The sequence below is a fragment of the Drosophila biarmipes genome, chromosome X (genome assembly GCF_025231255.1).
Source record: "Drosophila biarmipes strain raj3 chromosome X, RU_DBia_V1.1, whole genome shotgun sequence".
NCBI lineage: Eukaryota > Metazoa > Arthropoda > Insecta > Diptera > Drosophilidae > Drosophila > Drosophila biarmipes.
The window spans coordinates 15,651,404-15,663,540 of record NC_066611.1 but is presented as its reverse complement, the minus strand read 5'-3'; the positions used below and the strand labels follow the sequence as shown (position 1 = coordinate 15,663,540).

The 12,137-nt window shown below is 41.9% G+C and overlaps 2 protein-coding genes across 2 annotated transcripts; one reads left to right on the top strand and one right to left on the bottom strand.

Annotated features, from left to right (window-relative positions):
* Positions 1–5,085: 5,085 nt before the first annotated feature.
* LOC108032565 (frizzled-4) lies at positions 5,086–9,686 on the top strand. The gene is made up of 3 exons (XM_017106465.3): positions 5,086–6,978; positions 7,410–7,645; positions 7,708–9,686. The coding sequence occupies exons 1-3, from the start codon at positions 5,975–5,977 to the stop codon at positions 8,565–8,567; spliced, it is 2,100 nt and encodes a 699-aa protein (XP_016961954.1). The 5' UTR covers positions 5,086–5,974; the 3' UTR covers positions 8,568–9,686.
* On the bottom strand, positions 9,613–11,565 carry LOC108032573 (uncharacterized). Its single transcript, XM_017106477.3, has 2 exons — positions 11,000–11,565; positions 9,613–10,130 (listed from the first exon to the last, which is right to left on the bottom strand). The coding sequence occupies exons 1-2, from the start codon at positions 11,231–11,233 to the stop codon at positions 9,825–9,827; spliced, it is 540 nt and encodes a 179-aa protein (XP_016961966.1). The 5' UTR covers positions 11,234–11,565; the 3' UTR covers positions 9,613–9,824.
* Positions 11,566–12,137: the final 572 nt, after the last annotated feature.

Below are 12,137 nucleotides of genomic sequence, written 5' to 3'. Positions count from 1 at the left end.
TTGCGCAGCGCGAGCGACGACCCTCTTCAAAATATTTAATACCGCAAGTGACCCCTGTCCACCATTTCATCAAAGTCCAATCCTCGGACTTCGTCGGCCAGATTCCTCCCTAAATTAATGGCGAGCGAGTAATAGAGGCACAGGGGCGGCGATAAGAAGGGTTTTGGGGGTGGAACATTTATGAAAAAATACCTATCTTAAAAAAATTTATAAATATCCTAAGAAAAACATTGGTATCTCTGTTTTTGGAACATGATTTTAAAATATATTTACAAAAGCTATCACATAATAAAATAAATAAACCTAAAAATTGTGTCTCATAAAGGTACAAATAATATCTTAAGAAAAAACAATGATATTATTGATTTAACATTGATTAACTTTAACATTTTAACAAAGAAAAAGCTTTGGCAAAATAATATTGAAAGTTTGACTCACAAATTAAAAACTTATATATTTTTGTAAATTTTGAAGTATTTCATATGGGTACTTTTAGATAGAAAGAAGTTAATGTTTAACAATGTTATTATAAATGCAATAAAAATATTTATAAAATGTTATTATTATTATTTTTAAAAATATTATATTTAAAGTAATTTAATCAGGAATCAAAGCCGTAAACTCGTCCGATATTAACTGATTTCATTTTAGTATTAAATCATTTATGAATTGTGCAAATTACTTATTGTTTATATATCTTTTATAAATTTTAATACTTTTTTAATAGCTTCTTGTACATTATTCTAAATATTAAAACATATTTGTTTTGAACATTTCTGAATTTTCAGTGCCAATAAATGGGGTTAAAATGTAATAACCTGATTATGTTAATATTAAATTAAGCCCTCATACATTATTTAAAAATTATTTAACTAAACCCATATATTTTTTGAATTTAGTTCGAAATCGAAGCCTTTTATGAGAACTTAACCCCCTTGAAAATATCGCTACCCTCGCCACTGTGTGAAAACGAGCCGGAAAATCGGGTTGACAACTTTCCCAGATGTCTGCGAACTAATTTACATACTGTATTTCGCATGTCTGTTTGCCCAGAGTGACCGGTGGCCATCCGGGGACCTCTAGGGCGGGGTGCAAAGGTTACGCGTGCGCTCCGTTCGTGCCCAGCCAAGTCCAAATACACATCCCCATTCCCAAGCCAGGGACACATCCACGTCCTCATCCTTGCGGAAACCACAGGACCGGAGTGGTGCAAACCACTCGCCGTGGTTCAAAGCTGTCGCCGCGCCCAAAATTCCACAATTTGAGCATGATTTATGGACTAACTGCCCAGTGGTCAGCGGGGAATGATTAATCGAAGCGACAATTATCGAATGGGCTTATTTCCGAGGGCTAGGACAAATAAATACTTCCCAAATTAAAGGGACTATTTAAAAGGGGTTCCGAAATATATCAAAAAGGTCAGCAATTAAATACGATTTATTTATTCGATTGTATTAATGTTTAAGAATATTAACTAGTAATATTAAAAAGTACACGGAAAATGTTTTAATTTATGATTAACAAAAGTATAAAATTTAAACTAGTAGTTTTTAAAGTTTCTGAATAAAATTAGTTTAAAATTCAAGTTTTCAATGTATAGTTTATATGAAGCATAATAATTTACAACAAAAAGATGTATTTACTTAAGCTTATTACTCTTTTAAAATATTATTTTTTATATAATAATATAATAGAAAAAAAGGTTTCAAGAAATACTTTAATTGATATTTAGCAAAAATATAAAATAATAGAAGCAAGTTTAACCCTGCAAATACATTTTTTAGCCCCAGAACTATAAACAAAAAATATAAAATTGGTTAAATTAAAAGTTTACATTTATTTTATTTTAATTTAATTTAAAAAATGTATTTTTATAAACGAAGGTGTTTATTTTTAGTTTTTAGACTTTAAATTTACATATTAAAAAAGATAAATCTATATAAATGGGTCTAAATCCATAAATGAAATTCCCTAATCAGTGCTAAATCTTAAAGCGATTAAATTGCAGAAGGCCGTGAAATCCAGCCAAGCAGTTAGGACTTCCCCCTGCTATTTTCCGCCCACCTTGAATGCCGAATGAAAAGCGCGAAAAAAGGGAAAACAGATGTGACAAGTGCAAGGCAAAAGTGTGAGCACGTTCACACAATACACCCTATTTATATGGTGGGTGTGCGAGTATATACTGCATAACTATGTACAAGGCGACCTGGTAGCAACGACCTTTGCACAAAAACACACATGGCTGCCATGCATATTTTTCCTGCTACTTACAAGGAAATCTTCATATAAATTATGTAGATTTTTCCATTGTTATTTTATTAGATCTCAATGCATTTCCATGTGTTTCCATATTTTCCATTTGTTGTGACCGGTTTTCGGGGCATTTCGTAACCGAATTGATTGGGATTTCCATTTTCCTAGCCAAGCGCCAGGATTGCAATCCTTTAGATACGTTTTCGGGGCATGCAACAGTTAGGAGGGCTTATGTAAAAATCCGACTTTTATGTGGAGCCTTGGCAGGTGCAAAATGCAGCGGCAAGTGCAAATGAGGCAAATTTCAAAGTCAAGTTTACACGCAGCAAATGCTTTTGTGCATCAACGCGCTCCTAGTTTTCCCCCGACTTTTCTCGCCCTCTCGTTTTCCCCGGCTTTTCCACTGACTTTTCCTCTGGCTGAGGTCCTGGGCCAGGGCTTTCGCACACCTTCCTCGCTTTTCCCCCCTGAATTTCCCCCACCCACTGGCACCAGTTGCGACTGCATAAGGAATGCCACACTTTGGCCACACCATAAGTCAGTTTTCTAGAAGTTCCATAATACTTCTAGAAAATGCATTTCAATCATCTATCCCTTTAACTTAACTTAACTTAAAAATATTTTATATTCGAAAACACATACATATTTTGTTAAAAACTACTACTATTTAAACTACTATTTACTACTATTTAAACTGCCCAAAAATATATTAAATAATAGTAAAAGTAACATAAATATAAAAATAAATCTTTAAAAAATGTTTGAGTTTTCATAAAATGCCAAACAAGATAGTTATGTAATTCAACTTAGTTTTTACAGATTTTAGTTTTAACAAAATTGGTTATATTTACATTTTCAATAAAAACTAAAAATCAAATCAACTTTGGTCATATTTCTATTTTCAATAACATTTAAAAAACCAAAAAATGTTAAATTAAAATATACTTTTTTTGCCAACATTTTTAAAAAGTTTGGCTTTTAATATTTTTATGCTCCTTAAAATCAAGTTGCATCCACATTTAAAAACTGCATTTATCTACATTTTTATGAAATATAAAAATAACCAATTAACAAATGTTAAATAAATTTCCCACAGTCTTAATAAAAATACAAATTAATAGGGTAAAATAATATTTCAAAAATGATTTTCCAGAACTATTGTGATTTGTATATTTATTCATGTTGAAAACTGTGGCCCAAGAGCTACCAAAAAAAATTTCGAATTTGTAAAGTTAACAAAAAAATGTGATTCTTATTTTTTAATAAAAAAAAGAACCTTTTATATATATTTTTTAACATTTTGTTATTTATTTCTCTAATGCCAAATATTGCTAGAATCCTGGACACCACTGTCCTGGATGCGCCTTAATTTTTTTCGACAGCTCCTTCTCTGGGGCCTTTTTACAACACCTTTCGCTGCAGCCGGTGAATATGTGGGAAAAAGTATACAAAAATACATGGGCGGTGGGGCGAGCAAATGAACTTTATTTAAGAATGAACGCGAATGAAAAGGAGCGTGAAGTAAAAATGCAAGGATTGTTCTAAATCCGAGGCGGAAAAGTGAAAGTGCTGCGCCGTAAAGTGCAGAAAGGCAAAGGAAAGGCTCAAAACGAGATTGCAAAAGGTAAGTGGAATAGAAAAATGCCTCAGGGATCGGATTATGGGTACTTCGTTCGAGGAGTGGCCTGTGATACTCGAGCATCCTTTGTGCATCCCTTTGGCTAGCTGCTAAATTGATGTAAAGTTGAAAACTTTCATTTGGCTTTCGTAATTAGTTGGCAGTTGCGAAAAAGCCATATATGCACATACCCTCCCCACATATGTGCATGTGCCTCGCACTCTGCGCGTGTGCGTGGGACAACAACAACATTTGGAACACACACGAGTCCTGCGGAATACATAGACGGCCGGCAGCCGTCTCTTTCGCGGCGGCTCGCAGCCTCTCTTTCGGACACATGTGCGTACTGTCACGTTTCGTACATAAAAGTGGAATGTTACGTGTTCCTCCGGGGGGGTTGAAATGCATGGGCGTGGCCTCGGCTGGCCATGTGTGTGCGAGAGAGAGGGCCAGTCGCTGGCAGAGGGAGATGGCGAACAGGACGAGAGGCCGGCGAAAATGTAGAAGCGGCAATTTCGGTTTCCATGACAATTGATATTCATTTAACTCGCGGATTTCAGGCTGGCGAAAATAAAAGCTGACGAAATTTGACTAATTGCATTTTTAGAGTAATTTCCCTTGGATTTTTTAACTAATTTTTTTATTGGGTTCTGTATTTTTTCTATTATTTCTTTTATTGCCTATAAAATATCACGTTTGAAAAAAGCTCACATATTGCCAAAGCGCGCCTTTAAAATGAAGCTTTTCTCTTTAAAAGCCCTGTTGTAAAAAACAATAAAAAAATGTTTACAAATTTTAAAAATATTTTCCATTTATTGATCAAAATAAAATGTTTAATTCATATTACAAATATATAAAATGTTTACTAGTTATATACAATATCGTGTTAAAATTATAAAAGCTAACTTTACATTTTCTTAGGTAAGCTTATTTGTTTAATTATTTCTATTTTTTCCTTTTGGAAAAATTTATTTTAAAAAGCGCGCCTAAATAAAAGCTCACTTTCAGCTTACAGAAAAGTCCGATAGAGGGCGCTAATAAAACTAGTAGCTTGCACAAAAGTCCGCCAGTTGGCGCTGCTAGGAAAAGCTTTGTGAGGTGCGTGACATGGCTAATCTAGCAAAGACACCTCTGCATAGCTTATTAAGACCTTTTGTTGGTATTTTTACATGAACAAATTAGTATTTAAAGTATTTTCACCAGAGCCCCACGCGGTCACTCTGACAACGAACAAAAAATAAAATAATGAATAACGAACTAAACTAGTTGTTTTTAGTGCCAAAACAGCATTTCTTTTATTTTTTAAGTTTCCCAAACAAACCAAGTGCAATTCGCGAACGATTTTAAGCATAACAAGATCGCTTCCGAGTCAATCGCTGAGGAAAAACCCGTTTGTGGACCTGGAGCAGCGGGGGGTGGCCAGCGGTGGAGCAAGGGGGGAGTGGCTGGGGCAGGCGAACGAGGCGGGGAAAGAGGAGAAGCGATAACAAGAACGACGCCGAAAAAAAGGTAGTTAACGAGTTGGAGTTGACAAGCTGGAAAGCAGTGGAAGGAGCGAGCGAGAGAGAGGGCGAGAACCTGGAACAGGTTACCCCTCCCCTTCCAGCGAGCCAGCGATCCACCGAAGAACACAGAATCTGCATAAGTTCGAATTCTTCGGGCAGAGCAGAGTGGACCTTTAGCGAGGAAAGCCCCAAGATCGGATGCTTTGGGAAGACAATAGGAGAAACGCTGACAGAAGAAGCCCCCAGGACTCAGGCCTCTGGAAGGGCAAATCAGAAACACCAATTTCGAATTCTTCGCTGGAAAAGTAATAGGAAACCTAAGGAACGAAAGACCAAGATCAGATTCTTTGGGTAAAAAATCAAAGAAACGACAAGTGAAGAAGCACCCAGGTTTGGAGTCTCTGGAAGGGCTATAAGAAACACCAATTTCGAACTCTTCGCTGGAAAAATACCTGGAACCCTGGAAAGACCAAGATCAGATTCTTTGGAAGGAAAATCAGGGAAAGTTCAAGCGAAGAAGAACCCAAGTTTCGAGCCTCTGGAAGGGCGAATAAGAAACCCCAATTTCGAATTCTTCTCCAGAAGAAAACCCCAAGAAATGAAGCCTCCCACCCTAATATACCCCCTGGTGCTGCTGCTCCTCCATCCGCGCCTGGCCACAGCCACATCCAGTGGCAATCCCAGCGCCAGCTCCAGTTCCCCGCCAGAGATCCCCGCCTTCCGCCAATGCGAGACCATCCGCATAGAGATGTGCCGCAATATCGGCTACAACGAGACCTCCATGCCCAATCTGGTGGGTCACGAGATGCAAGCGGATGTGGAGTACACCCTGCAGACGTTCGCCCCCCTCATCGAGTACGACTGCAGCTCCCAGCTGAAGCTGTTCCTGTGCGCCGCCTATGTGCCCATGTGCACGCCCAAGGCACCCGTCCATGCCATTGGTCCCTGCCGCAATCTCTGCGAATCGGTGCGGATACGCTGTCATCCGGTGCTGCAGGGCTTCGGCTTCCCTTGGCCACCGGCGCTGGACTGTGAGCGGTTTCCGCGCGAGAACAACCACGAGACCATGTGCATGGAGGGACCCGGTGAAATGCATCAGCCGCAACAGGATCAGGATCCATATGGCCTGCCGGGACAGGGAATGCCAGGCGGATTGGGTGGAAAGCTGCCGCTGGATTGCTCGGGCTTGGCCAAGTCGCATCTGTATGTCCGGCTACCCCGGTCGGGACGGTGTGCACCGCTCTGTGAGGCGGATATTCTGTTTACGCCGGCGGAGAAGCATCTGGCCGAGATCTGGGTCTCCACGTGGGCCTATGCCGCCCTGGGACTGGCCCTGGTGGCCACCGTCTGTCTGCTGGCCAGCGATGGCAGCCGCTTGGCCAGTGCCAAGTGGTCCAGACTGTTGTCGCCGCTCATCTGGTGCCACAACATGGTCACCCTGGGCTGGGCCGTGCGCTTCGTGGTGGGCCGAACGGGCACTGCCTGTGGCACGGATCCCCAGGCCCCCAACGAATCGCTGCTCAGCGTGGACGGACTGTCGAATGCCTCTTGCGCCAGTGTCTTCCTCATGCGGTACTACTTCGGGATGGCCGCCTGCGCTTGGTGAGTTTTTTTGGACTTTATATACACACTAAATATATCAAGTTATAATTACAAATTATTAAAAAGTGGCTAAAAATGGTATAAAGTCTTCGTAAACCCTATAAACATTTCTTTAAGGCAACTAATTTTAAGAGTTTGACCCTTGTAAAAAGCGACTCAGAAAAGGGGGATTGGCTTTAAAAATTTGTTTTTTTTTTGCTAATATATAATATAGGATTTAAAAAACACAAAAAAAAAACAATTGTTTTGGCCAAAATCCGAAAATTTAAAAAACAAGCTTTCCATAAAAATTAAAAAAAAATGGGTAAAAAAATTAATTTTCCTATAAATGATCCAGATCGATAGCAAATTAAGCAAGCTTTTCATAACAACGGAAAAACCGCTAAGAGAAGAGTATTTTCTCATCCAAAACTTTCCCCTTCCTCTTCCAGGTGGGCTGTGCTCTGCTTGGGCTGGCACCGCGACATTCGCCGGCACAGTCCCGACTCCAAGGGCCATGTGGCCATTCCCGCCAACTTTGGCGGCAGTCCAGCGAAGAGGAATGCCAAGGCCGCCCAGCAGGATGTAACGCAGAACAACTTCGTGTGCTTCGTGGCTTGGGGCCTGCCCGCCTTTCAAACGGCAGCCGTGATCGTGGCTCGTTTCGTCGATGCAGATGAGTTGCTGGGTGAGATTAGCTGTAGATCCCTTGGAGATAACAAGGAATAACACAATTCTCATCGCTTTTAGGTGCCTGCTTTGTGGGCAACCAGTCGGATAAGGCTCTCCAGATACTGGTGGCCACGCCTGTCTTTTGCTACTGGATCTTCGGCTCGATGAACCTGATTTCCGGCTACCTGGTGCACTGCCGCACCAAGGAGATCTTGAGGAACAGCAATACTTTGAGCCTACAACAGCAGCTCCAGCAGCTGAGTGCCCATAGTAGTTCGGGCATTGGCGTATTCCTCTTCATCTACGGACTGGCGTGTGCCCTGCTCCTCCTGGCAGTCATCTATGAGTTTGCCAACATCGATGTGTGGCTGGGATCGGGCGATACGGATACGCCGCTGTGGCCCTTTTTGGTGCGCGCCTTCATGGAGCTGATGCTGGGCATTTGCTGTTTCGCCTGGGTCCTCGGACCGAGTATATCCACGCTGTACAAAAGGCAGGTGGGCAATGGCAAGATGGTGAAGCAGCCGAGCGCAGGGGGAGTAGGCGGAGGAGCTGGCCACCTGGACGGTCACAGCAGCTCGAGGGGATCGCATGCGGCTTGCAATAGCACGGTGGTCTCGTACCATTCGGTGCGGCCCTCGATGGCCAGTGCACCGTTGCCGCAGAGTCCCTACAAGCTGAAGACCTCGCCGGGCGCGGGCTCCATATCGCTGAATCAGATGTCCAACTACTCGCTGGGCAGGAGCATGCACCACCAGCAGCGCCACTCGCCGCATCACCACCACCAGCAGCAGCTTCAGCAGCACCATCACCATCATCACTCCTCGTCCTCGCATCGGCTGTACTATCCGCCGGGTAGCTATGCCTCGCAAAAGTACAGCCAGCACGGCAGCTACTATCCGCATTTGCAGCACTACGGCGACGAGACGCTGCTCTAGGCGGGATTAGGCCCGATTCGGCCCCCGATTTCCAGTCAAATGTTCCTGCGGCAGCTGCTGTGCCAAAGTCAGTCCCAGTACCATAACGTAAAGGGTCTTAGGTTTAGGGTGTCTCCGCTGCACAGCAAGTCGAAAGTGGGGAAGGGGATTAGTTGTTTGTTGCACAATGATCGTATAATAACCATATCCCAACTACTCCTAGTTACGTTGCCCTGCTCCCCTAGAGAACAATGCATAATGCCTATATCCTATGTACTGTGTATATAACCCGGGAAATGCCCTCTTACTTAGCGTAGGCCTCTAACGATAGGTCATTGGTCATCTACCCCCCATAATGTATTGTAATTGCCCTTGATGGGCGTCATATCCTATTTTTGGTGTGTACTTAATGTTGCTCCTAATTAGTTGCCCCCTGCGACGCCTTTTTGCCGTTTTGGTGTAACCAAATTCAATAATCGCTCTTGCCTTTTAGACATCTAGTGCGTACATATTTAGCATTTTTATATAACTATTTTTTTTTTTTGTTTTGAGTTAGAGAGAGAAACACGCAGCAACCAAATACTGTGATACGCATGTTCATGTCTTCAAAAACTAGCCCTGAAACGGGGGCGCCAACTTGCTGTCTTCTACTTCCACTGATGCCGAAACAAGTGTACTTAACAAACGAGAAACAAATGCAATTGCAATCCTAGACGTAATGCCTAATTGTATTCAGTGTGCCATTAGCTTTAGGAACTTGACTGAGCAAGTCAAAAACACAAGAATGCCTTGGGAAGGCCGTTGTTCGAAGGAACTTTGGGGTTCCTTGTTGTTTCTACAGTTTTATCTTACAGAAATCTATTCCCTGGCATTAAAAACTATTTTTATACATTAGTTCTATCAAAATTCCTGGAATATCTTCTATAAGAAAGCCTGTGTATCATCAAGGTCATTGCCCTAAAGCTTCGGCGAAGAACGTATGCCACGACAAGGCCTAATTTTTATACTAAACCCTTATACAACTTGGGACTTTACGAATCGTATGGATCCCAACTAACAGTATGTGTATTTTGTATTGTGTACTTTTTTATTACTATATATGTAACTTATTTGCTAGCGAATAAAGTGTCGAAAAGTTAAGATCTGCTTTGATTTGATTCGTTTGCCGTGGGTTTTACCAAGTAAAAGAGTCTCCAAGTGTCGCCACTACTCCATGAGCATTTTGTTCCAACTTTTCCCCTCAAGAAACCCCCACCCGTGGGTGGGCTGGTTCCTTGCCTACTGCCGAGTGGGTGGCAAGGTCGCCTCACTGCGTGTTGGTCCGCACAAAACGATGGTCTCGTTCCGGTTGTTGTTGTTGTTATTGTTATGGTTGTTGTTGCCGGCCTGCGGTTGCCAATTGTCAAGGTCCTCGTCGCCGTTTTCCTTGGCCCGCTGGTAGTTTTCCATTTCGCTGGCATACTTGCTGCTGGTGATTCCCAGCAGGGAGGCCAGGCCGCCGCCCACATAGTCGATGCCGGCCAGGAATCGGCTGCCCATCCGGCTGGCCTTGTAGCGGAGGCGTGGTCCCAGCGCCATTTCGCTCTGAAAAGAGGTTAGCATGAGTCATCGCGGTGGTCAGCAAGTGGGTGGCACATGTGCCGACTCAATCAGCCTCTTATCTTCCGCACCCAGGGTCTAATTGTTTGCTTTGCAAGCTCGAAGCCGTAAATTTCTATGGGGAGATATGAACTTCTTACAAGTTCGTCATAATTTATTCGTATTAAGTGAGATGATCTCACCTTAAAATTTCATTTTACTTGTTTTGGTGTCCAAAAGTAGGCAGTGGATTAAGGATTATCTTCTTTTTGAGAAAATCATTGTACAGCTTATTTGGAAATAGTTGTTGCATACTTTTGGACACCTTGTATTCAATTTAAAAACAATTTGAAACCCCCTGGTGATATGTACGGCATTTAAATTGGATTCATTATTTTAATTTTTACTAATGTTATCTATCTAAATAAATATTTTTAAGTAAACCTTCAGGATCTACCCTTTAAATGATCCCTAGTCAATGTCAATTGATAAAAATTAATGCTTTTTCCAAAAAAAATGTTGTAAAGATAGAAAAAATATAATTTTTAACCCGATTAAAAAAATATAATTATAAAAAAAATATTTATCGTCAAATTTCTTTAAAATTTGCACTTAAAAAAGTATTTACAGTAGTAGACACTTGATTTTATTTTTCGCGAATTCTTCAGAACCCAATTTAATTTTTTATTTATTTTTTTATAGTAACGTTAATTAATGCTACGCGAATTCTTGAGATTCATGGGCATTTTTTTCTAATGTTTAATGAAACTCATGCAAATGCTTAGACTATAGGCACCATATATCTTTCCCAAAAGAGGAATGGCAATGCCTGATCACTTTTAGAGGCCACCCTTGGCAATCCCCGGCTGACTCACCTCGTTCAAGTGGACCTCGTAGCACTTGTCGCCCACTTCCGCGTCCGCTTCGTCCTCGCTGCCGGAGGACAGCTCCTCCATGACGCCGTCGCTGAAGTACAGCATGCGCTTGTTGGACTGCAGCTCCAGCGCAGTCACATTGTCCGTTTCGGATGCACTTGCCCCAGTACCTGGTCCAGCTCCCAGTCCTGAGCCTCCTCTGCTCTTGGCTACACCCATGTTGTCCCCCGACATGGCCTTTTATACGCTATTTACCGTGTATTCAGCCGATTAAGTACCGCCTCGATGGATGGACGCCGCGCGAATGTTTTCGCGATTGAGCCTCGCTTCGTTTGAATCGCAGCCGCCGTTTTGGTCATGAAAAAGCGGGTGCGGGTTGCCAAATACAATCGCAAGCGCGGTGTGCGTCGCTGGGGGGACGATGTGTCCTTGGGTTGGGGGCCGCCGGCTGCTCACAGTCGCCGAGAATCGCGTGCCATGGGGCGCTTCACTCAGCCAGGTGCGAGTCCAATCAATAAACCAAAAGCCGCTTCCACCGCCACTCGCAGCAACAACAACAAGGCACCAAAACAAAACAAGGCGCGGCAGTGTGACCAGAGAGGGTCTGACGGCGAAATACCGCAACTGGGTCTCACCAACCACTCTTGCGATAGTATCGTTAGGAAATTTTTGTAAAAACTAAAGATAGAAATTTTGTTTTTTTTCGAATTTAGATTTTGCCTAAAAATACTCAGTTTTTTTTTATAGTTCTTTAGCCATTTTTTCCAAAAATTGTAATTTTTTGTGGTTTTTTGATCGCAGTTTAGCCAAATTAAGGAGCACAGCGAAAAGACCGACTGTTTTGAGCAGCTTGTGACCTCTGCTATCGACTCTATAACTTTGGGGGAAATTTAATTTTTGAAAATTTTTTTCATTTTTTGTAAGGGGGTATATCAGAATTTTTTGGGATTCCGATTTTTTCCAAAAATGGTCATTTTTTAGTGGTTTTTTGATCGCAGTTTAGCCAAATTAAGGCGCACAGCGAAAAGACCGACTGTTTTGAGCAGCTTGCGACTTGTGTTAACAATCCCCATTAAAAGTAGAATAAAAAAAAATTTTAATTTTGTTTTAAGAGATCAGGATTTATTGGGATAAGTTG